The sequence below is a fragment of the Aethina tumida genome, chromosome 7 (assembly GCF_024364675.1).
Source record: "Aethina tumida isolate Nest 87 chromosome 7, icAetTumi1.1, whole genome shotgun sequence".
In the NCBI taxonomy this organism is placed as follows: domain Eukaryota; kingdom Metazoa; phylum Arthropoda; class Insecta; order Coleoptera; family Nitidulidae; genus Aethina; species Aethina tumida.
Window position 1 is genome coordinate 10,833,173 of NC_065441.1, and position 26,803 is coordinate 10,859,975.

The 26,803-nt window shown below is 27.0% G+C and overlaps 2 protein-coding genes across 4 annotated transcripts; one reads left to right on the top strand and one right to left on the bottom strand.

Moving 5' to 3' along the window:
- Positions 1 to 1,676: 1,676 nt before the first annotated feature.
- Positions 1,677 to 25,068, bottom strand: LOC109599183 (DNA-binding protein D-ETS-6-like). 2 transcript variants are annotated; one of them, XM_049969634.1, is made up of 4 exons: positions 24,361 to 25,067; positions 14,343 to 14,627; positions 3,381 to 3,618; positions 1,677 to 2,678 (listed from the first exon to the last, which is right to left on the bottom strand). In XM_049969634.1, the coding sequence occupies exons 1-4, from the start codon at positions 25,016 to 25,018 to the stop codon at positions 2,360 to 2,362; spliced, it is 1,500 nt and encodes a 499-aa protein (XP_049825591.1). In that variant the 5' UTR covers positions 25,019 to 25,067; the 3' UTR covers positions 1,677 to 2,359. The 2 variants fall into 2 exon arrangements, with proteins under 2 accessions (XP_049825591.1, XP_049825592.1); XM_049969635.1 differs by lacking the exon at positions 14,343 to 14,627 and having other exon boundaries at positions 24,361 to 25,068.
- Positions 15,579 to 20,488, top strand: LOC109599213 (odorant receptor 4). 2 transcript variants are annotated; one of them, XR_007548667.1, is made up of 6 exons: positions 15,579 to 15,759; positions 15,812 to 16,379; positions 16,434 to 16,533; positions 16,591 to 16,674; positions 20,108 to 20,266; positions 20,318 to 20,488. XR_007548667.1 is itself a non-coding variant. In XM_020015172.2 (6 exons), the coding sequence occupies exons 1-6, from the start codon at positions 15,585 to 15,587 to the stop codon at positions 16,989 to 16,991; spliced, it is 1,134 nt and encodes a 377-aa protein (XP_019870731.2). In that variant the 5' UTR covers positions 15,579 to 15,584; the 3' UTR covers positions 16,992 to 17,131. The 2 variants fall into 2 exon arrangements, 1 of the variants encoding a protein (XP_019870731.2); XM_020015172.2 differs by lacking the exons at positions 20,108 to 20,266; positions 20,318 to 20,488 and adding exons at positions 16,734 to 16,892; positions 16,944 to 17,131.
- Positions 25,069 to 26,803: the final 1,735 nt, after the last annotated feature.

Genomic DNA, 26,803 nt, shown 5'->3' on the forward strand with positions numbered 1-26,803 from the left:
ATTGAGTTATTGAGGGAAAAATCTCCCGCATGTTACTTAAGAAAGATAATATACTTCGAGGATAAGGAATTTTTATCACTTGTGTGGTTTAAGTCAGCTAAAAAGTCCACGTATTTTAAATTTATAGAAAAAACTATTATTGCATATATATAAAATTTATACATTTCATTTGAAGTTAACAAAAAATATTTTTTTTATCATACAAGCATTGAAATTTTTTTACCCTACCATTAAAAGCTTGGAGCTTTTTAAAAATGTACTCCAAACTTTTGGTATACTAATATATTTTAACTTATATTTTATTTCATAAATACAGAATTCTAAATTAGTTATAATTAATGAGAATATTACAATGTACAATTTAAGGTCGCATATCGAATATATCTTGAAAATCTTGCTTACCAGCTTCAGGTTTACTGAATAAAATTGAAAATAAAACCTTATTGTCACCATAAATACAGAATCGTTCGTCAGTTAAATCAGTTCTGTTAAAACTGTATCAGTAATCTTGACTCAAGACTATTGACTGTCATTTCTTTTAGCACGGACTATAGGCAACCACGAATACATGATTTCCATGAAATTATTAATATTATTATTAATATATATATATATACTTTAATACATATGTGTAAATAAAATCGATACGCCTTAAACTGTAAACTTAGAAACAAAAATCGATGATAACATTAAAAATTTAATGCGAAATATTGGAATAAGCAATCACTTTCATACAATTGCAGACATTAAATGCAGAACATGCATATATAAAAATATAATAATATGTAATTCATACTCATGAAACACAGATTAAAACATTGTATACCCAAAATACAGTAATACAGTTTAATTACATATTAATAGTAAATGTACAGATTCCATTAAACTATTGTTAAGTAATTAAATATGAATAATTCAGTAAATAAACTAAATAGTCTTTTCTTTTATTTAAAAATATTAAGAAAAATAATATAAAAACGTTAGGATAAATTTATATTTAATTAAATACTTCATTCAAATAAATAATTGAATTATTGAAATGAGACATATCAAGAATCATAAGTCATTAGTTAAAGTGTACAGCTATATTGTACATTATCTTAGACAAATATTAATTAAATATGAACTAATCTATTGACATTGGTTACAGAGTTTTTCCTTAAATACGAGATCATTACCCACTAAATTTCAGTCAGACAATCTCTTGATGATGATGTGCAACAGCATAGAAGAAAAGTGGTTATTAATTATTAAGTAGGCTTGCTGGAGATAATTGAATTTTAACTTACCTCTTACTTGTCTACTTATTATTTTGTGACCACAATGCATCAATAATTAGTGAAGATACAACAGGTAAACATTTTATAATTTTATTTTCTACTAAATTTATTTGATTGTTACAAGATATTAAGTAGGTTTGCTGAAATAAACTTCAGATTTTTTTTACATATTTATTGTTGTGAACTCTAATTGTTCAAATTACTTCAAAATCATTAACTGTATGACATGTGTACTTACATAATAACCTATAGTTCCTTGCATTTTTATTTAATGCATTTCCACACATTTTGACAAAAAATAAAAAAAGAAATTTGTGCACTGACTAAGAATAATTTATTGTCAGTGAGTGTGTAAAATTAGCCTAAAACTGTAATGCTAAAAATAAAACTTCTATATGCAATTTATTTATTTATTTAGTCAATAACAACCTAACATTAATTTAACCTAAATCCAACCGAAAAAATTAAAGCAAGACAACAGGAACTTACTTAAAAAAAACTGGTACGTATAAATCCCAAGCATTATTTGATAAAGTACAAACATAAACTTCACTTTACCAAGGCTAAATTGAAATAATCGTCAACAAAGATTTGTTAATAATAATAATAATAATAAAATTATTTAAAATGTACACACATAACAGATCAATTTAACTAAATTTATAAGTTCAAAGAAATATATTTTATTGTACCTAAACATTTACTTTAAATAATTATTACAAAATAATCTGTAAATCAAAATGTAATGGAGATAAATGAATTATAGTTAAAATGTTCTAAGACTCTAAATTTCAATTTGTATATACACATTCAATAATTTTAAAATTTTTACAAGTACCCATTGTACCAGAATTAATGGTATCTTAAATTAAAACATATCACAATATTTAATAAAAAAACAATCAATTATTTACACTATTTTATTTTCTTTTGTAAAAATAATCAATTTGAAATGAACTGATTATTGGGACGATTTAAAAATAACGGAGGTAGATATTCATTTTTAATGATGACCACCGTTTCACCTCACAAAAAGAAAACACCACTCATCACACTGATTAAAACCCTCTCGATTCGATTCAATTGAACGGATGCCCTCTAGGATCAAACGATCCTGGTGAATAGGGCCAATAGGTCGGAGGCGAAAACAGGCTGGGTTGGGAATGTTGTGCTCCGCCTGGCAATATGCTGGGTATCCTGGGATTTCCGCCTGGTCCTGTCGGATACAAGGCGGCTCCGAGTTCGCTCTGGTGCGGCTGATACTTATGATAGCCAGGCATGACGTCACTTTGGCCCTGGGCTTGGGCCTGGCAGGCCGCCATCAAGCCGTGGAAGTCAAACTTGTACGCGTACCGTTTGCCGTGGACTTTCGACATTATGTTCTTGTCGTAGTAGTATCTATAATGTGAAAATAATGTTAATATACAATATAGGAATTGCTTAATTAAGTATAAAAATATGCAATATTAGATATTAAAACATCCATCAATGTTGAGCTCTAGATATCTAAAATCACTATTAATATCTTCACTTTCAGATACTTCCCCGAGAGGACTTTGCCCTCATGAAACACGACAATCGTTATTCCCCCTAAATTTAATTGGTACCCTTCTGAAGCAAATAGTCTGAAAGTCTCACTGAGTACCAACTACTTTACGTTCATACCTTGTTGAAGGCTTAAATACGTACTAAGACCCAAATCCTTTATAGTACCCGCCTTCGGAGAGTTTAATGTTTATTAGATTCCATCAATAATTTCAAGGTAAAACTATAGAAATATAATTTTAAAGTGAGTTGTAGTTTATGAAAAATAATTTAATCACTTTTTAAGGTGCACCTTGAATAAATTTTATCTTAAAAATAGAGTAAAATACTTTAAGCTCTTCTGATATTCTGGTAACTTAAATTGTATTTATTGTTATTTAAATGGGTGACAAATTGTTAATCTTGCATTGGTCAGTTACAACCATAGAAAATATCATATTCCGATCCTCATTCACTATTAGGTGCTCATAGAGCAAAGGTATGTGCAGTGATTTATCAAAATTTTGATTGGCATTACTAAAGAACAAATAAACGAGACGTAATGGACAAATTTACCTGAGTGCTCTGCTCAGCTTGTCGTAGTTCATGTTCGGCTTCGACTTGCGTTCGCCCCAACGTCGCGCCACCTCGTCGGGGTCGGTCAGCTTGAATTCACCATTGGTGCCCTCCCACGTGATGCACGCCGCATTCGACGAATCGTTCAGCAGCTCGAGGAGGAACTGCCACAATTGGATCTGGCCGCTGCCCTGCGCCACCAATCGGCTCGTGGCGGCGTTCAGCAGCTGATACGGATCTGTAAGAGGACGCGGAAACCATCTTTAGAAATACGAGAACTGGAGATGTTGGGATCGACTACTCCAACGTCTCTTAACGGTATTCGAAAACTCGAATTAAATTTATTTTGCTTTGTATGGTTATTATTATTACTATTATTATTCCACAAGAACGTATTGTTATATAGAGATGGTTTGAAAATTATGAAAATTATATTAATAGAAAATAGAATTTTAAAAATCTTGCACGTAAAATATTAATACTATTAAGTAATACTTCTTTAAATTCATAATTATTTATACCAAAAAAGTCTTTACAAATTATATCTTAAAATAATACAACAACAAAGAAACACTATTCCAGACAAATTAATCTTCTGAAGGTCAAGTAGGTTTGACTTTGATGTATTTGGCATATTTATTAAAGTAGTAAAGTGTATTATTAACATTTGTTTTTAAAGATGAGAATGTGGATATAAATTATTTAAACAATTTATTTATAATTAATTAATGCTGTATAGAATGAACATAATATGATTGTTTAGTATAACGGCTCCATCTATTTTCAGCCATAAAAAATCGAAAGATTGAACTTTCTTCAATTTTTTTTTAATCTTGACTTTTTTTATACTACGAATATAATCAAAAATAGCATACTTTCAAAAAAAAATTGTCGTCAACGTAATATTTCAAATTTTTATTTTTTTGAATATTACATACAAATCAATATTTTTTCATATTTTATATGTTCCTCCACATTATACCATGATATTTTGAAGGCGTGATGAAAAACTTGTCTTGGTTAATAAAAAAAACAAACTTTATTAGAAAAAAATTAATTTACTGATTTTCCCTAAAAATGTTTATGATTTTTTTATACTGTATGCGTACTTTTTTCATAAAGTGCATCAATAAAAAGAATATTTAAAAAAAAATGTCAGTAACGTAATTTTCCACTTTTTTATGAATTTTTAAAAATTTTGAAATTTTTATTAAATTTAATCAAAATATATTTATCATTTTTTATTCATGATTTCTCATTTTTTACACTCTATTTTCAAAATTATTCTTTTATTAGTTTTCAATAGTTTACGAAAAATGTTGATTGAAAAAAATTCAAATTTTTAATATTTCGTTTTAAACAATTTCTATTTTACCGTTAATACATAAAGTTATATTTATTATCCATTGAATTTTTGGAATTTCACGCGTTGCAAGTTACGAACAAATTTGGGCTAATAATGTTTGTTTAAATTTGAAAAATTATGTTATTGACAATTATTTTAAAAAATATTCCACTTTTTGAATTTCCGAAAAAAATAGGTTAGGTTGAAATGTTTTGAAACAGAAAACAAAATGTTTATAAATTTTTCTAGAAAAGAATTCAAAAATTGTTCAAATTTAAAATGAATTTTTCTCTAAGAATGTTCGATCTTTTTCAATTGACAAAGACAAATTCTTCATCATGCCTAAAAATGGAACATTTTCAAAAATATATATGAAAAAATATTAATATTCTACAATATAAAAATTGTTAAATTTTCAAAAATTCAAAAAATATTGAAATTTTTTTGAAAATAGTATAGCATAAAACAATTTTTTTATAAAAATTTCAAGCCAAAACCGCAAAAATCATCATTTTTCTTTAAATTAAAAATTAATTTTTCTCTAAGAAATCATATTTCCTTTTACTCGATGAAAACATATTCTTTAATGCGTCGAAGAGTATAATATTTTGAAAAAATATATATGAAAAATGTTGTTTTTTACATTTTTATAGCCAAAAATAAGTGAGGCCTCTATTCTAAACAATTATCAAAAGACTTCTTTTTATTTTAAATTCGTATTTTAGAATTAGTAAATAATTCTGAAAAATTGATTGAAATTGATTAACATTACGTTAAAAATATATTAAATTTTACAGAATGAAATATATTTTATTTTGGTCCTCAATATATCTTAAATATACTAAATATATTGAGAAATTTAATGAAATTCTATGAAATTTGGAACAATCCATTTTGCAGGGTGCTTAAATCAGTGGAATAGATTTGTTATAAAAAATTTACTTGATTTCTTTAATTGTCATATCTAAAATTTTATTGTCAGAATCAAATTTATGAGACTGTCTCGCTTTCAAATGGACCACACCGTATCAGGTAGGGTAGGGAATATATTTTCATAAATACTTCAAATTATCTATAATGTTAAGCTTATATTAATAATAATTATACTCAGGTTTCATTTACTACCACTAATTAATCCTTCAATTAAATGTATTCAACATCTTTTTAATAAGTTCGTGGTAGAATTAATGAATTATTAAAATTAAATATATAATATATAATTAAATATTACCCACGAACAATAAGGAGAATAAAATTTACAATTTTTCTATACAATTTTATGCATATAAACAATTTTTATGAAATTTGGTACATACTCATTTAAGGGAGTGCTAAATCTATTAGTAATAGATAAATTTGTTATAAGAATTTGCTAATATGATTTCTTCTATTTTCATATATAAAAATTAATATTATTAAATTAAAAATTATATAATTTTTATTTCGACAAAGTTTTGTTTTTACTTCTAACATTTATTACACACCGTCTAATCTCTAAATTATCAATTAAGTTTAAGAATTTTATTTTTTTATTATAAGGACCAATTTTACAAAAAATCAACTATTGTTAAAAAGTTTCGTATTCAAAAGCTTTCATAAACAATTACATAAACAATAAATTATCATACTAAAAGTCACTGTCAAATGGGTTGGGTTTCTCTTTCATTGGATGCCTCAAACCACATTCAAATAATTTATAACATTTTACCTGTTCACAGATTGGTCCAAATTTGAAAAAAACATAATATGGTGGGAGTTTTATTTCTATGAAATCTCAGCATTCTGAGAATTCATGTATTTATTAATGGCATCCGGTATTCAGCCATGTCGTCAAGTCAATATTTATTGTTTATAACACGTAAGTTATGTTTTTTATCTTTTTGGGACAGACGCTCTGAACAAATTTTGCAATGGCGCCTATTTTAATGATGTAGATACCTATTTACGACAAACTTTTGTAACAACATGCTAATGACGAAAATATTTGATCAGTTTAACCTTGAAATTTTTAGTACAATTCCAGCTAACCAAATTTAGTTAATTGAGTGGATTAAAAAGTTATTCATTTTATTGAAGGTTTAATCTCCTAACCTTGAAATATTTAAGTTGGACAAAATATTTTATGAAGAAGTAACTAAGTGTATAATGATTTGTTTAATTTTTAATAAAATATTTTAAATCATTAATTAGATATCAGACCATATTCAAAAGAAAAGTTTTGATCTGTAAATAAGACCATTACCATTGTAGATCATGTTTCCAGAATGCAGCTTGTGATGAACTGGATGCGATCTAACTGCCAGTCTCCTGGCCACCAACAAATCTTCGGGTGTGCAGCCCGGCAGCCTCCACATGGCTGCCCACTATATTTTTAACATTATCAAAAAGAGTTCACAACACACAAATATTAAATTTTATAACCATTGACAAAGTTCACAATATCCAATCGGTTGTGAAAACGTTTGTGCACCGCGACGCTTTCTGGTTCAGTGGCATCGCGACGTCGACGTCCGTCCGCAGATCATCCCCCCTCTAGTTTCATCTAATGTCCGGCACCCCTTCAGTTGCTTAACACAGATTAACTTATCATCAATCAAGGTTTACTTTCCAAATTCCAATCTCAATTAGTTACGTGGCATTTGCAGTTAGTTTCATATTGGAAGTTGTTCACGTTTTAGTTTTGTAAACTGCATTGGTTCTATACATCTTTCAAAATTGATTATTTCAATAACATCAGTCTTCTAATTACTTGATATTGAGTGAAAGTGATTTTCACAAGATACGTATACAATTTTCATTCTTCTATTTACAATATTTTATTTTTACTTTACAATATTATTATTTTAATAAAGAATGACTATCAGTTTCCTTTTACATCGACTTAAAAACTATTTTAAATTTTATCATGTTGTTTTATATTACTTTAATATTTTAACAATTTCCACCTTAGTCCTTCAGTGTTATTTAATTATTATTTTAAGTCTACTGTGGACAATAATTTCATAAGTGTTCTAATCTTTATATTTCTATTTAAACCTTGATGTTAACCGAAAAGGTTCATGAATTGTTTAGATCTATTTATTTTCAAAATAAATAAATGACTCGTGTTACAAAAATGTTTATTTAATACTATTTATTTACCATATAAGTTATAAAGAGATTGAATCATTTTGGATACGGACCTGTGGCGTTCGCAGTGGTTCGTGGCAGGGATCAAGGCGCCATAGGGGCGCATCTAAAAGTCAAATGTTGTCACTTCTCACTCGACCTCCCGACTTTATCGGACTTAAGCCTCGTTTCACCCCTCACCCCCAACAATATGTATTGTATCAACGAATCTTGATGCCAATGCGTAAATACCGTTCAGTCGTCTGATTTGATTTGTTACTTAATTAATTTTTATGTCAACATATTGAAATTGTTGTAAATAATTTTGTTAACATTAACTTTAATTTTATAACCTTGGGATTCGTTAATAAATATTTAACATCAATGTATAGCTTATGTAATAAAACAAATATAAACCATAATATTTTATATTATTTTATCTTATAAACAATTTAATTTAATACACATATTTCTGGTTTCTATTAAATTTGTGTCGGTTTTGGTATGCAGCAGGTTTTTAATATCTTCCTTCCTTCCTCGGACAACTGTGGCTTTCCGAAAACTTTCCACCATTCGGTTAATGCCACAATATTAATGATCATTTTATAACATTCCGCGGCAACTGCTACCCGAGTAAATGCCCCCTTAATAATTGAATTATTATACACTTTGCCACGAAGGGTGGCAATTGCCACGTGTCAAGTCGATTATTTAAATGGTTTTAGGGTGCTTTTCATTTTACTAAATAAATAATTATAGTTTACAATAACTTATATCAGTCTTAATAAAGAAATAATAGGTTCTTACGTTATTGTAATTTTTTTTAAATTGTTTATATTTAAAAATAAAATAAAATATATTAGACATGTCAGTACTATTAATATTTGTAAGTATATATATATAATATAAATTGATAAATTAATAAATGCCAAAGAAATATTGAAAATGACAGATTCTTTAGATTCTTTAGACTCTTTAGAATCTTTAGATTCTTTAGATTCTTTAGATTCTTTAAATTCTTTAGATTCTTTAGATTCTTTAGATTCTTTAGATTCTTTAGATTCTTTAGATTCTTTAGATTCTTTAGATTCTTTAGATTCTTTAGATTCTTTAGATTCTTTAGATTCTTTAGATTCTTTAGATTCTTTAGATTCTTTAGATTCTTTAGATTCTTTAGATTCTTTAGATTCTTTAGATTCTTTAGATTCTTTAGATTCTTTAGATTCTTTAGATTCTTTAGATTCTTTAGATTCTTTAGATTCTTTAGATTCTTTAGATTCTTTAGATTCTTTAGATTCTTTAGATTCTTTAGATTCTTTAGATTCTTTAGATTCTTTAGATTCTTTAGATTCTTTAGATTCTTTAGATTCTTTAGATTCTTTAGATTCTTTAGATTCTTTAGATTCTTTAGATTCTTTAGATTCTTTAGATTCTTTAGATTCTTTAGATTCTTTAGATTCTTTAGATTCTTTAGATTCTTTAGATTCTTTAGATTCTTTAGATTCTTTAGATTCTTTAGATTCTTTAGATTCTTTAGATTCTTTAGATTCTTTAGATTCTTTAGATTCTTTAGATTCTTTAGATTCTTTAGATTCTTTAGATTCTTTAGATTCTTTAGATTCTTTAGATTCTTTAGATTCTTTAGATTCTTTAGATTCTTTAGATTCTTTAGATTCTTTAGATTCTTTAGATTCTTTAGATTCTTTAGATTCTTTAGATTCTTTAGATTCTTTAGATTCTTTAGATTCTTTAGATTCTTTAGATTCTTTAGATTCTTTAGATTCTTTAGATTCTTTAGATTCTTTAGATTCTTTAGATTCTTTAGATTCTTTAGATTCTTTAGATTCTTTAGATTCTTTAGATTCTTTAGATTCTTTAGATTCTTTAGATTCTTTAGATTCTTTAGATTCTTTAGATTCTTTAGATTCTTTAGATTATTTAGATTATATTACTAAATTGTATTAAAAATATGTGCTATAAATGTAATGTAATTTCATTATTGAATACTCAATTATTATATTTTTTAATAAATTTCTAAATAATCTTATTATATGATGTTTCAAATAAATTTAATAAAACAGAATAAATAATTTCAATCTTTAATACACAATTATTCGAATATAAATTAAAAAATTCTATATGTTTTTCATATAAATTATATTTTTAACTTATAAACTTAATAAAGTAAAATAAATAATTTCATTTTTTTGTTCACTTTTATTCGAATATTTAAATACTTAAGTATATATTAAAGATCTATAAAATTTTTATACAAATTATATATTTCTTATGTGATATATCATAAATATTATGCATATAATATATTATTAAATAAATTATTTTTAAGACAGATGAGGAATAATCTTAAAATCAGGACCTGTCCGGGATCAGAGGTAACCGACGCGTCGCTCGACGTCCGTGAAATCAACGTAACGCATTTACGGTGTTAATCACGTGGAAATTTGAATGCTTAAGTCAGAAATCTTATGGGCGTAAAGCCGGCGGGCTGGATCCCGCACCCGACACAGGTAATCAAGAAAACAATATCGCAGCTCCCGTGGCGCCGTATAATGAGACGGTCCGCCCGGATCACCCGGATAAGCCCCGTACCGGGATGGGATTATCTCCGGCCTGGATCCGGGGCAGGCGCTCTAACTGCCTATATTAGCCCGCTAAGTTATTTATTGCACTATAATTAAGTTTCCAAGTGTCGCCCGATCTGCATACGGTTAACTCGTTAAGGATTGTCTTAATTAAAATTTTCGTTTTTCGTTTGTGTTCCGAGGCGGGTACGAAACGTTTTTATTGGGACACACTTTCGCTGCTTTTATTGTCACGTCATTCATTATGCGATCATCGAAAAATCAATATTTAAAACTAGTAAAATAGTTGTTGTCGAGGAAAATAATAATAATAATTAAACACGTTCTTTTCAATTAATAATAACATAATAAAAGAAGATGTAACAGATTTTATTTTATATAATTTGTTGTCATTTTGGTACTTAAAAAGCTAAGATATAATAAATGAATTCCCATATGTAGCCTTGGATAAAGTTATATAAAACGAAACCATCAATGTATGTAACTTTTGAAGAGACGTTTACGAAACGTCGACATAAATTTGAAGTCGGGTGGCGCCTTTACTACCAACACAATATCCTGCCAAGAGATAAGTTTTACGAGACGACTTTGCACCGTTTAACCCCGGGCACGTTCTGGAGGCGGGAAGTGCAAATCCCACTTGAAATTCAGAAGAAGCCCCGATATAAGGGCAATATATAACCCGTTCCTTCCCGTCACCCCGCCCATCTTCCTTCCTACCTACCCGGTTTCCTTCCTTCCTCCGACAACGACGGCTTTCCGAAAAGTTTCCACGTTTCAGATAATGCCACAATATTAATGATCATTTTATAACTTCGCCGCCTGAGATGCTGATAACTGAATTATTATTCGAGCGTATTTATAACAATTCTAGTCACTCCTTTAAAATTAATCAGTTTCAATAAACATTCTGATGTAGTCGATATTTTCCTATAGCAATATTATTATTAAGAATCTTAACATATAAATTAGATACTTAATTTTATTTGTACTTATTTTGGCCCATTTAAAACAGATGTCGTTATTTAGAGTCTATAGAAGAATGTCTATTTTTTAAAATCAATGAGTTGACATAGATCCTTTGTTGTATTTTTTATAATAATTTTAAATAAAATGCTTTGAAGTCTTAGCCATGAATTTGATTTTTCTTATAAATTCTTAATATATTATTAATCAAAATTTGCTAGTTTATGTTAAGGAATATAAATAAAAATAATGTACTTTTTTAATTATTACATTTTTTATTTTGTAAATAAATTGCTATCAATAATGAAAAAAATAAATATATTTATTGCATTTGATTTATTAAGATTTAAAGAGTAAATGTCACAGTCAATTAAAGTACAAATTAAATTTCAATCTGGTCGTTTATTCATGTCGACCTCCTATCAAGATGGACCGGGCAAAGCGGAAGCAGTTATTTTACCCCTGGGCGTTCGGAATCCTTTAATCTGGAAGCGAAAATCTCGAAAGGCAATAATGATGATTTCGTCTGTATCAATCAGGCTCTGGTGCCGGTTCGGCACTTTTACTTTCCGATTCATTTCCATGAATTATTAACACCGACCCCGTGATGGTGCCCCTTTTATTTTTTTCCTTCCTAAAAATAACACATTGTGTCGGCTTCAGTACAAACATGCAATTCTCGGAATAGGCAAGGTGGTTGGCGTAAGGGGAATTGAAAAGTTGTGGGTTTTCCGTTACCGAGAAACCTTACACACAGCATACTGATTTCGAGCGCTTTTATTAATCGATAATAAATTACTTTCTTTGAATGACCTACTATCATTATGTGCAGGATGTGTCTGCTTAAGCTCACTCTCATACATCAAATTGTAAAAATATTCATATATATTTACAAAATAAAAGTTAATTTATTTCTAATGTTAATATAATATAGCCAAATGTAAAAAAGTCTTGAAATCTCCATATTGGACCACAGTTTATTTTGATATTTCATGAACATATAATATTATTTATTTGTGACAACCCTAATATTATTATTATAGTGGTTAAATCATTTTAATTAATAAATAAAATATTTATATATTTGTTAAATTTACATGTTTTTAAACTGGTTATTTTATTTATTTTAAAAATATTAAATAATATGTTATAATTGTATAAAAATTTAACTTTATCGTAAAAAATATTAAATAAACGTTTTTAAAAAAGAAAAAAAATATAAGAAAATAGAAAACAATAATATTTAATGTTTTAATTAATTTAATTACAATATGTATTTTTTCAACTTTCTCTATTTGGATTTTGGCAAAATGGTTTAAGTAGAAAACATTTTAAAATAAAAAAATATTTATTTATATCATTAATATATTTTCTGATTTTTGTTAAAACGGTACATCTTATCCTAATTGGTTAGATTATATAACAATTAATTACTACTAATTTTGTAGAAAAAAATGTTATTAATATATAATAAACATATTAATATTTTTTAAAACTGAATTTATATAATTTAATTTATAGTTTAAAATTAATATTGTTGGTTTTTTAATAATAAAATATTTTTTAAAAGATTATAGAAATTACTATTTTGCTGATTTATAATAGAAAATATATCAATATTTTTCTTTATTTAAAATAAATTTATATTTACTTGTGGTAAATTTTTATAATTTAATAATATTTTTAAGTACTTTTAGTAGAACCAATTAACACATTTTCCGTGTAAAATGAATTTAAAAATTGTTCAAACAATACGAAAAATGTTAAAAAATGACTAATTAAAGAAAAAAATAGATTGTGTAATAATTATAACAACTAGGAAAATATCAAAAATTGATTAATTAACTCATTTTCCACATAAAATTAATTTAAAAGTGGTTTGCTGACTTATTATAAAAAATACATAATAGAAAATTGAAAAATATTTATTTTTAACACATAATAAATTAATTTTATGTTAAATAAAGAAGTATTCTTATTGTTTTGTTTTAAAAACTACGAAAGTAGTAATTAATAAAATATATATTTTATAGGTATATTTCTTTATTTAACATGAATTCAATTTACTCTGTGACAAAAATAAATATTTTTCAAGTTAAATAATGATTTATATTTTTATATTAAATGCTATTAAAAATTTTTATATACTATTATGATTTGTAATTTAATTTTATTAAAAATATACATAACATTTTTTTATAAAAATTTCTATGTGACAAAAAAAAAAAATATTTTTTTAATAAAAAGAGATTTTGTGGTTGTAATAATTTGAAGATTGTTTTATTCATAAATAAAGACAAAAGGTAAACATTTATGTTATGTAAATATGTTCAAAGCACAAAAAAATCTCCGTTGATCATAAAATAACCCTATTGCATTAATGTTCCATTTCAATTCAGTGTCAATAATAATTTGCACAAAAAAGACATATTGTAGTGCCGTATATGTTATTTTGATTCCACGAACGTATAAAATAAATTCAACGATAAGCTAAAGATAAGGACCCCAGGAAAGCGTAAATCGGTTTTGCCGGAAAATGACTGGAATTGGAAATGGAAACGATTACGGCAGTGAAAGAAGTAAATTGAATCGCTCGGAAAGAGTCATTATCACATTTACAACTGTATTGGTTGTGAAGAGGTCAATTTCAGAAATTACCAATGCTCTTTATCAAATTGTAGATATAGTGTCTTTATCAATAACATTTTCTTATTCAAGTTGTCACAACTGGTTGCGAAGGGGTTAATTTTGAAAATCAATAATCAAACTGAAAATACGATGTCATTTTCATTAATATTTTCTTATTCAAACTATCACATCTACAACTTTATTTATTGTGGAGAGGTCAAGGCTTAATAATCATTAATTATCCTTGGAATTAGAAAACAGCAAAATATCAATTTAGAATTACAAGTTACAATGTATAATAAAAATCCTTACCTTGTTCCTCATCGCTGTCGCTTTCAGCAAACACTTTGCATTCAATGTTGAGGGGGCTGCTCGCCCGGCCAGTGACGCTGTGCCTTTGATGAGCGATGTATTTGGCCAAGATCTTGCCCGTCCTCTCTGATCCGGCCCTGGTCTCGAACTCGGCCCTGGACAATTCGCACAGCTCGGTCCCTGTTTCCGGGAAACTTCCCGGATCCGGTTTCGGGTCCAGCGAGAATTTTTGTGAACTCCACGACAGCCATGATTTAATGTGTTCGGCGGTCCATTCGAGTGGATCTGATAATAGTTTGGGAGTGCGTTATTAGAGGTGCTATTCCGAGATAGAACTTTTTGGTACTGGGAACGTGCAGTTTTGGGAATGCGTTTGTTAAATGGGGAATTACTTATTCTTTGAATCGTGTATAATACCTACACAATTATCACGGCTGATGATGATTCAGTTTGACTATACGAATAAATAAAATAGATTATAAATATTTATTAGATTTACTTATTTTTATATTATTATTATTATTATTATTACATGTGTAAATATGATAAATTGATTATTTTAATTATTGTGCATATTTATAAAAAATCTCGAATTATCTCTATTTTAAATTATAATGACTGTTGAAAGCCTAAAATTATAGAGTAGAATACATCAATAAATATTATTGTTTTCAAATTTAATGCAAAAAATATCATTAAAAATTTTTTTCTAAATAAATTAGTTTACAATTTTACACTTGTACACTACACACTCTCAATTAAAACCAAACAATAACGAATTGATTAATTTTATTGAATCGTAGCTGTATGTTTAAAAAAATTACATAAAAGAAATAGATACATTAGAGTTGAATGTAATTATACCCCTGAACAGTGAAACTTATTTCAAATTATATGATTGTCCCTTACAGGTCTTATAGCCTTGTACACTTGTTGTGAGATATATTCATTGAAAAGAGCCCGCACATTTATATTTTTTTATTTAAATTTATTTCATAAATATTTAATCCGAGAACGTAGCATTTTTAATTATTCATGTACTAAAAAATCTATGTATCGTTGAATTTGCATAGTGGTTTTAAATTACAAACAGTTTTATTGATTTTAAGATTAATAACAGTAGTTCACATAGTAATAAAATAATTATATTAGAATGTTTAATTTTTATCGGTTTCATTACAAACAGTATAAATACCGTGAGTGAATACAATACCTTTCAGTCGAAGTAATCTTTGGTTCAAGATGGATTGTGAAAATCTTGTATTACTAGGTACCCTGAGGAGTTTAAAATTACTTGGAGTATTTCTTGGCAACCCAGGAAAGGACTCACATCTCTTGTTGAAATACATTTTGATGACGCCTTTGTTTTACATCTCACATGTAACATTATTTTACGATTTAGTCTATAGAATTAAAAGTAGGTAAGTAAACGTAGGCTAAGTTATAAAACTGTTTAAATTTACTTTTAGATGGAATTCCTTTGGACGTAGAACTGTGCGCCACTATGTGTTCTGCCCTAGTAGCTAACTATATGCTTATTGTCTTTTTGTTTAATATTGATTCAGTCATGTCTATATGCCATCATCTGTCCAGTACAGAAGAATTCCCTTTACCACCTGACTTTATACCAACCAGGGATAGAGTGGAGAAATTTGCACACATTTATAGGATATATATATGTGTGTCTAGTGTGATATATAGTTCCTCAAAAGCAATATTAACAAACCCATGTCAAATCACAAAAGCAGCTCTAAATGTGGAACGTGATTGTGCCCTTTATTTGCCTACATTTTTTCCCTTTAAGATAGAATATTTTCCCGTATATCAATTAGTATTTTTGGTGCAAGGTTGTTCGTTATTACATATTCTTATTGGGGCTTCTTACGTAGCGTTATTGTCTTACGAAATAATTTCGTATCTTGGAAATAGAATGAATCATTTGTGTCTCATATTAGAAACCATTTCAACTGAAAAAGACGAAAAACTACAGAAAGAAACAATAAAATTTTGTGTTCGCTATCATGAGTTTATCATTAGGTAAGTGAAAGTGTGTTTCATACACATATGCAAGTCTGTTATATTTATTTTTAGGATATCAACGGATACATCAAGTCTATATAATAAAATTTTTGCGATTCACGCAATTGCTGCAGCTTTAGTGTTTGCTGGGCTATCAAAACAAGCTTTGAATGTAAGTCTTTTTAATTAATATATTTTTTTCCTGTTTAATATATATGCCTTTTTATAGGATTTAAATGCAGCGCTCCATCTGATCGGTTGGATTGGTTGCATATTTTTAGTCTGTCACACTGGACAAAACCTGATTCACGTGGTAATAATTAATTATCAATTATTTTAAAAAAGCCTCCAATGTGCATTTATGTATTATAGAGCGAGAATTTAGGAGAAAAGATTATGTTTATGTGCAAATGGTATAAATTGAATTCCTCACTTCAGAAAGATTTGCAGTTAATTTTATTGCGTTCACAACGACCATTAACTTTGCCTGCTGGACCGTTTGCAACTTTAAATTATGAATTATTCATAAAGGTAATAGGTTAAATGGAATAAATTGATAAATTATTGTGTGTTTTGTTTCAGGTTATAAAAACAGCCTATTCATATTTTACCTTCATTGCAAATACTTAGGATATTATTTAGAAAATAAAAATATAATTTATATATACACTTCACTGAAATCACTTAGATAGACTTTTTCTGTACTTGTAGATACAAAATATAATATTACATTGTATTTTTCCATAATTATATATACTATTATAAAAATATTTATTGTTTTTATTTATAATATTACGATTCGTTTTTTTTATATATCGTATAAATAGTAATATGAAGAGCAATGTGACATACAATAACAGAATAATGGTACTACTTGAAATGTATACTTATATCGCCTTTGTTTTACTTCTCACATCTAACAATAATTTATGATTTTATCATCAGAATTAAATATAGGTAAGTAATGATTTACTGAAATATGAAAGGTCCAATTAAATTATCCAATTTGGCTATATATATTACTTAGATAGATTTTTTCTGTACTTGTAGATACAAAATATAATATTACATTGTATTTTTCCATATATATATATATATATATATATATATATATATATATATATATATATATATATATATACCGTATCAAAAATGATGAGCGTGTCTACTCGCATATTGAGACGGAACATCAATACCCCTTTGTAAACAAAAAGAAAAGATATACATGCAATTATGTGGGCGGGCCGAACTGACTGGAGGGGATCATTTGGTTTTGCTGCGTTTAGCATGCGGTTCGTCTCCGCAGACGTTGTTTTTAGTATATTTTATTTAATTTTTGGGATACATTTTTATTTTGAAAAAAGTGGTTTATTTTTAGAATACTTATTTTTGTTTTTGATATACCCTCAAAAAATATTTCATTTTACAGATTGAAAATTATACAAAGTTAGGGAATTTAAATGGAGCATCCGAAGAACTCGAACGCATACGGAGAGTTACTAAATGCATTCGCAAAGATTAATTTACATTGTGCGCCGGCGCGCACCAGCACAGCGCATTGTCTCTGAGAGTAGGGATTCTTACTACCGGGCAAAACTTTTCTCTCTTTGTCGTGCATCCATCTCTTACAACATCCAGACACGAAGAGCATTTTTCGTACGGTATATATATATATATATATATATATATATATATATATATATATATATATATATATACATTTTAATACATATTTAATGTTTTATGTAGAATACATCAACTAAATAGTATTTTCAAATTTAATGCAAAAAATATCATTAAAAATAAATTTTTATATATTCACATACTAAAACATCTATATCCATAATAAATAATATACGTTTCTTCGACAATAACAGATTTATTTTCCTTTTTATTATTCAAGTAATTATATTAATAACATATACGTGTATCTTAAGTAATAATTTGCTGATCTTTTAGTTTTTATTGACCCAATCATATATAAATATATTACTTAGATAGATTTTTTCTGTACTTGTAGATAAAAAATATAATATTACATTCTATTTTTCCATAATTATATATGCTACTATAAAAATATTTATTGTTTTTATTTATAATATTACGATTTGTTTTTTTTTTTGTTTTTATATATGATAATATATTTTATTTGCATAAACATGAACGACTTTTTAAACTCTATTGTATAACGACAAGAAAATGAATTTTGTACACTTTTGTACATATTTAATATTGAAAGCCTAAAAGTAGTATACATCAACTAAATAGTGTTTTCAAATTTAATGCAAAAAAATATAATTAAAAATAAATTTTTATTTATTCATGTACTAAAACATCTATATCCATAATAAATAATATACTTTTCTTTCGTATTACTTCGACAATAACAGATTTCTTTTCCTTTTTATCATTCAAGTAATTATATTAATAACATATACATGTACCGTTGAATTTACATAATGGTTTTAAATTACAAACAGTTTTATTGATTGTAAACTTAAAAACAGTAGTTCACATAGTATTAAAATAATTATATTAGAATCTTTAATTTTTATCGGTTTCACTACAAACAGTATAAATATCGTGAATAAATACAGCACCTTTCAGTCGAAGTAATCGTTTCGTTCAAGATGGATTGTGATAATCTTGTATTACGAGGTAGCCTGAAGAGTTTAAAAATATTAGGAATATTGCTTGGCAACCCAGTAAAGGACTCACACCTCTTGTTGAAATACATTTTGAGGACGCCTTTGTTTTACTTCGCACAACTAACAATATTTTTAGATTTTTTCTATAGAATTAAAAGTAGGTAAGTAAATATAAGCTAAGTTATAAAACTGTTTAAATTTACTTTTAGTTGGAATTCCTTTGGACGAAGAACTATGCGCCTCGACGTGTTCTCCCGGAATAGCTGGCTACATGATTATTATCTTTTTGCTTAATATTGATTCAGTCTTGTCTATATGCTCACCTAACTTTATATCAACCAGTGATAGAGTGGAGAGAATTGCATACATTTATAGGTTATATATGTGTGTGGCTAGTATGATTTATACTTTCGCAAAAGCAATATTACCAAACCCATTTCAAATCACAAAAGTAGCCTTCAATGTGGAACGTGATTGTGCCCTTTATGTGCCTACATTCATTCCCTTTAACATAGAATACTTTCCCATATATCAATTAGTATTTTTGGTGCAAAGTTTTTCGTCGTTACATCTTCTTAATGGGGGTGCTTACGTAGGGTTATTGTCTTTCGAAATACTTTCGTATATTGGAAATAGAATGAATCATTTGTGTCTTATATTAGAAACCATTTCAACTGAAAAAGATGAAAAACTACAGAAAGAAACAATAAAATTTTGTGTTCGCTATCATCAGTTTATTATTAGGTAAGTCAAACTATATTTCATACACATATGCATATATTTTATATTTATTTTTAGAATATCAACGGATACATCTAATTTATATAATAAAGTTTTTGCCATTCACGCAATTGGTGCAGCTTTAGTGTTTGCTCTGCTATCAAAACAAATTTTGCATGTAAGTTTTTTTAATTAATATAATTTTTTCCTGTTTAAAATATATGCCGTTTTATAGGATTTTAATGCAGCGCTTCATCTGTCCGGTTGGATTGGTTGCATATTTTTAGTCTGTCACACTGGACAAAACCTGATTCATATGGTAATATTTAATTATCAATTATTTTAAAAATGCTTCAAATGTGTATTTCTGTATTATAGAGCGAGAATTTAGGAGAAAAGATTATGTTTATGTGCAAGTAGTATAAATTGAATCCCTCACTTCAGAAGGATTTGTAGTTAATTTTATTGCGTACACAACGACAATTAACTTTGCCTGCTGGACCGTTTGCAACTTTAAATTATGATTTATTCATAAAGGTAATAGGTTAAATGGAATAAATTGATAAATTATTGTGTGTTTTATTTCAGGTTGTAAAAACAGCCTATTCATATTATTTTACCTTCATTGCAAATACCTAGGATATTATTTACAAAATAGAAATATAATATATATAAGACACTTCACTGAAATCACTTAGATAGATTTTTTCTGTACTTGTAGTAATATATATATATATATATATATATATATATATATATATATATATATATTACTTTGTATTTTTCCATAATTATATATACTACTATAAAAATATTTATTGTTTTTATTTATAATATTACGATTCGTTTTTTTTATATGATAATATTTCTTATTTGTAAAAACACAAACGACTTTTTAAACTCTATTGTATAAATAGTAATATGAAGAGCAATGTGACATACAATAACAGAATAATGGTACTACTTGAAATGTATTCTGATATCGCCTTTCTTTTACTTCTCACATCTAACAATAATTTATGATTTTATCATCAGAATTAAAGATGACTTGCTGAAATATGAAAGGTGACGTCAAATTAAATTATCCAATTTGGCTTCTTTTAGTTTTTATTGATCCCATCATATATCAACGAGAATTATTTAAAATTTTTAAGATGGTCGTGAAGAACATTTTTAACAAATGTTAAAAAATTACTAAATAGTAATTCACAAATAGTATTTTTAAGTAAATGTTTAGCGGCATCTTTGTTTTAGTTTTTATTACAATATTAAAATTTAATTATTTTTAACCAAATACTAAAATTAATGAAAAATATGTTATTTTCTTATTAAAAATAGCATCAAGACAAGAATTATCTTATTAATGTCATTCCGCAATTTTTTTCAAATTGTCAAATGATACCTCATTAAAAACGAATTGCTTAGTTCTTGTAAATTTATCCTCTACGTTTAGAAAATTAAAGGGCATTGGAATGACAATAATATGTATGATGTAAAATTTAAAAGTCTATTTGACTAATCATAACAACTTACACAATAAACAGTCGAGAAACTACTCCTGAAAAAATATCATCTTCAAACATCTCCGAACCCAACCTTCATTATCTTTGTAACAATATTACATTTATAAGCATATGTTGTATAAATGAAAATTAAGTAATGTGTAATGTGTATGTAATTTGTAATTTTTATCAGGCCACGTTGCATATTTAATTATTCATATAGTAAAAAATCTATATCCATTATAAGTAATGTATCTTCCTTTCGTATTAATTCAATAATAACAGCTGTCTTGTCGTGTAGTAGATTAATAACATATACGTATATCCTTGAATTTGCATGAGTTTTAAATTACAAAGAGTTTCTTTGATTGTAGGCTTTATGACAATATTAAATTAATTATATTAGAATCTTAAATTTTTATCGATCTTGGTACATATTATATAAATCTCGTGTGTAAACACAGGACACAGTCGAAGTAGTCATTTGATTCAAAATATATTCTAATAATCTCGTATTACGAGGCACCCTAAAGAGTTTAAAATTTATAATAATATTCCCCGACAACACAAAAATGGACGTACGTCCATTTTTTTTGTACGGCTCTACTTGAAATACATTTTGATGACGCCTTTGTTCTACTTCGGACCTCTTACAATAATTTACAATTTTATCTATAGAATTAAATGTAGGTAAGTGAACATAGGTTTTGTTATAAAACAGTTGAAATTTATTTTTAGTTGGAATTCCTTTGGCCGACGATCTATGCGCCACATTTTTTTCTTATGCAACTGTTAAATATACGATTGTTGTCTTCATGATTAATATTGATTCAATCCAGACTATATGCCATCATTTGTCCAATACGTATGAGTTCCCTTTGCCACCTGTCTTTGGACCAACCAGGGGGAGGGTAGAGAGATTTGCAAACTTTTATAAGATATATATGTTTGTATCAAGTATGATTTATACTCTCATAAAAACATTGTTATCAAACCCATGTGAAATCGTAAAATTAACCCTAAATGTGGATCATTATTGCGTCCTTTTTGTGCCTACATTTTTTCCCTCTAACATAGAATCTTTTCCCGCATATCAATCAGTATTTTTGGCTCAATGTGTTTCGGCATTAAATCTTCTTATTGGGGGTGCTTACTTAGGGTTAGTGTCTTACAAAATAGTTTCGTATATTGGGAATAGAATGAATCATTTGTCCATCATATTAGAAACCATTTCAAATCAAAAAGATGAAAAACTACAGAAAGAAAAAATAAAACTTTGTGTTCGCTATCATCAGTTTATCATTAGGTAAGTCAAACTGTATTTCATACACATATGCATATATGTTATATTTATTTTTAGGATATCAACGAATACATCTAATCTAAGTCTTGGAGACTTACGATTTATTGAATCGAGATAATTTAAATATATCTATCGGGAAATAGAGTGATTAATAAATTATTTTGTTGACCATGTCCATTATTTTCAAAAGGCAGTGAAAATGATTGGTGAAATGGGGTCTTTGTAATTTGCACACAGTCCTTACTAATTATTCGAATTGTATGTACGTGGTTAATTAGGCGTAACTGAAAATAATTTATCATTTTTATTTAATATAATTATACTAATATTAATTGTTTTATTTCTAAGATGATTTATGATTTTATCTGTAGAATTAAATGTAGATAAGCAAAGATTTGTTGACATATATATATATATATATATATATATATATATATATACACTTAAATTACCCAATTTAGTTTTATAATACGTTTATTAGGTACTGAAAAAATATTATGCATATATATTTTTAATTTTAAAATTATAAATTAGAATTTACCATAGCTTATCACAACTTATATCCTCAATCAATAAAGTTGCATATTTAATTATTAAAGTAGTAAAAAATCCATTTCTAATAAGAACTATTGGCCTTTACTTTATATAAATAATGATAGTTTTCTTCACGTATTTATTATTCAAATAATTACGTTAATAATATATCTACATATCCTTGAACTTGCATAAGAGTTTTCAATTAAAATAAGTTTTATTGACTTTAATTTTTATTGATCTAGCCACATGCATAATAAAGATTATGCTAAAACAAAATAAATTTGAAACTAACTAATCGTTTCTCATAAAAAAATAATTTAAATTATTAAGATTATGGTCTGGCAACCGAAAAGAACAATTTTGAAACTTCATTGGTTACAAAAACATTCCCTATTTCGCCTCAACAAGTGCGGATTGCAGTCCTTTAAGCATCATGAAAACTATCTTAAAGCAATCGAAACGAAAATGGATTATGTTTTAAAATACAATATTACCTTTAAAATGTATACATCCTAAATAAATTCTAACGTAGATAGATAAATAAAAGTAATCTTTATTTTTTTTTTTTAAATTTATATATTAATAAAAAAATAATAAGCATTCCATTCTTATATCATATATATCAAAACTGATGATTATTGTGATTATTTTTCATCGTTTACATAAATTTTTAATTGTACTTTTATGAAGTATTCAATAACACATAATGATGCAGCGCATCCACCATAATTTTAATAATTTTGTGTAATCTTGTCTAAAGAAGTCAAGGATTAAAACGAAAAAATAATTTAAAAATTAGAATATTTTTTACTTTTAATGTAGCTCTTGATTAATAGCAATAGACATTGTCACTAAATCTGATTCGTTCATTTCCTACATAAATTAGTGACTAATATTACATATGTATTATAACAAATTTTTCTCAAGGGTAATACTAATTTATATTATATTAAATTAAGATTTAATAATATTTTGTTTATATCTGAATAAATAAATATTTTTTGTTTATAATCAGTCGTTTTAGCCTATTTTAAAAAATAATAAATCGTACTAAAATTCTTATACAAATCTGAATAAATTAAGATATTCAAAAAATGATTGTAATTATTAAGTCTAATTCTAAAAATTATAAGAAATTATTGACATAATTTTAGTATTTAATTACAAATATTTGGACATTTATATATTTTCATTTTTTTTGAGTGTGTAAATTTGAATATTATAAGAAGTAAATGCACAAGAAATTAGGCCTACAAATTAAAAAAAAAATAGTAAAATAGTTAACTCACCAGAAGGAACTAGTACCATAGCATTTTCAATTTCTTGATCACTATCACTGTCCGAGTCACATTTTATCACACCGTCCCCACTAATCACCTTATCACTTTCCGTCGGACAGACTTCAACGTTCGATTCCCCTTTTGAAGAAGAAGCCTTCGATAATATGTCCGAAACTGAGGCACTAGTACTCGGTTGCAGTTCCACAAATTCACACGTGTCACTACCCCGAGAGTGTTGATTGTATGGGGGTGACTTAATGTATAAACTTTCGGATAAAATAAAGTCAATGGTGTCGGTTGACAGATCACCAACGATGTCCTGGAAGTCTTCCGGCTGTTCCTGCACATGTTCATGTCTGGTTTGTACTTCTCCATAAAGGGTGCTGCTGGATAATTCTTTATTCTCGTCAATGTCGCTCGTTTCGTCCATAATTCCATTTTCGTAGTTATAACTAGCCTCTGTTACGGACGAAACTGTAGTGCCCACAGAATTAAACGCACTCTCGAATTTATGACTGGACAATTCCGGTGAAAAGCATTTCCGCGACTTCCCCTGAATCACCGAGGCGCATGACTCACTCTTCAAATGTGTCTTGTGCTTGTTCTCGATCCGTGCACTCAACAGATGCTTAAGCAGTTCGGACGGCTTCAGCTTGTGAAAAATCATTTCGTTTTCGCATTGCTTTTTCGATATCTTCCCGCTCGCCGTGGATGTAGACCGGCTACTGAGCGTTGATTCACCACTCTTGGCTATCATTGCTAACTGATTCATAAGTTCTAAGAAGTGTTCGCGAAGAATTTCAATGCAATTAACTTTTTGAACGTTCGCCTTCGGTAAAACCCGCAACACATACCTCGACTCCTATATGTTTTTCATCCCGACGCCGCAACGCTCTTTTTCTATTTACTAATTTTCATTTGAAACTTGTGAATGGATGTCTAACCAAAAAATGGTACAGATTGTTTATTATTGCTAGAAAGATTGCCAATGTGTGTTTCGCGATGTCTATAATTATACTGAGACTCCAGCACGTGCTTGTCAATGGAATAAGAAGTGGGCCCCCAAAATAAAACACACCTCCGGATAAAAAAGGAAAAAAATATATATAATCAGGGTAACGCTATTGGCCTAGATGGCAAAAAGGCGTTGCGGTAATTTTGGTTTAATATTTATTTACTCTATTGTCAAAGGAACCACTTAAAATTATACGGTAATTTATTATCCAATTTTTTTAAAAAAAAAATCCAGACTGTATCAAATTGACTTACGAGAAAACAGCAAATTGGGATTTGTTTGTTTGAAATTGTGAATCATGGTAATTAATAACGTGTGGTCGAAAATAAACTATAATAAGTACGTCAAATTGTGTCATTAATGTTATTATAAAAAGATTAATTCAAATTTATTTATTTTATTTACACGTTTATATTATATTATTTCGAAAATATTAAGTTATTTTTATTTGTTTTCTCTAATTAAATTTAAAATGAACAAATCTGAAATATGGATCCATAAATATTCTCAAAATAAAATATTTGTTTTGAAGAAACAAGTTTTATTACAATAACCCAGAGCTTTAAAAAGAATTTGTTAAATTTAACTTTTTACTTAATTTAGTAGATTTTTTAAAAGATATCATTTTTTGAACACCTCAGACTAATATCAAAATTATAATTACTTACTAACAAATTTCGGTCATGTCTCTTGGAATTGATTATATTAAATTTTCTAATGTCACTAAAATTTTTTAAAATTTAAATACCGTTAAAAATATTTATGAAATATTATATTATTAGAAGAAAATGCAGAAGTGAGAAAGACATTAATTAGAAGTGTTTTCACATTATTTTTGATGGAAAAATTAAATATTTTAATATCAAAAAGTAATATTATTAAAGTTAAAAATACAAAAAAGAATTTATTTATAAAAATCGAGATACAAAGTATCGAAAATGTTTTTATTTTTTGTTTTTCCATTAAATTTGGTATACAGAAGTTTTCAAATGTTCAAATTTAAATGAGCAGTTAGATTTTAAGTAGTATTTTATACATTGTACCACTACCATTTGATATATATTTTTGTTTGACAATAATTATAAATTATACAAGAAACTATTGAAACTTAACTATAAAATTTTCTTCTTCACATCAATCATTTTTTTGTGTATAAATAAAAAAAATTGCCATAACTTCGATTTCGATTTATTCTAATATTTAAATATTCCACAAATATTCAATCTTAAATATATATTAGAATAAGTCACATTCTTTCTGATAGATTATACCATAACCTATCCAAATTTGTTCGAGGAATTCTAAAATATTTTTGGCCAACTGACAAATATTTAGAAACTATTTGTTTGTTTACATTTTTTATATATTTCTCAGAGAAAATATATATACAATTAAATATACAATAAAAATTTGTAATATTTAATAATAAAAATAAAA

What these genes read in the sequence shown, in the direction of transcription:
- LOC109599213 (XM_020015172.2), top strand. Translation starts at nt 15,585, where the DNA reads ATGGATTGTGAAAATCTTGTATTACTAGGTACCCTGAGGAGTTTAAAA. An exon ending in TATCAAAACAAGCTTTGAAT is followed by an intron (nt 16,534 to 16,590) that starts GTAAGTCTTTTT and finishes GCCTTTTTATAG; the next exon opens with GATTTAAATGCAGCGCTCCA. An exon ending in GACAAAACCTGATTCACGTG is followed by an intron (nt 16,675 to 16,733) that starts GTAATAATTAAT and finishes TATGTATTATAG; the next exon opens with AGCGAGAATTTAGGAGAAAA.
- LOC109599183 (XM_049969634.1), bottom strand. Translation starts at nt 25,018, where the DNA reads ATGATTTTTCACAAGCTGAAGCCGTCCGAACTGCTTAAGCATCTGTTG. An exon ending in CGACAGCGATGAGGAACAAG is followed by an intron (nt 3,619 to 14,342) that starts GTAAGGATTTTT and finishes GTCCTCTTACAG; the next exon opens with ATCCGTATCAGCTGCTGAAC. An exon ending in AAGCTGAGCAGAGCACTCAG is followed by an intron (nt 2,679 to 3,380) that starts GTAAATTTGTCC and finishes TTCACATTATAG; the next exon opens with ATACTACTACGACAAGAACA.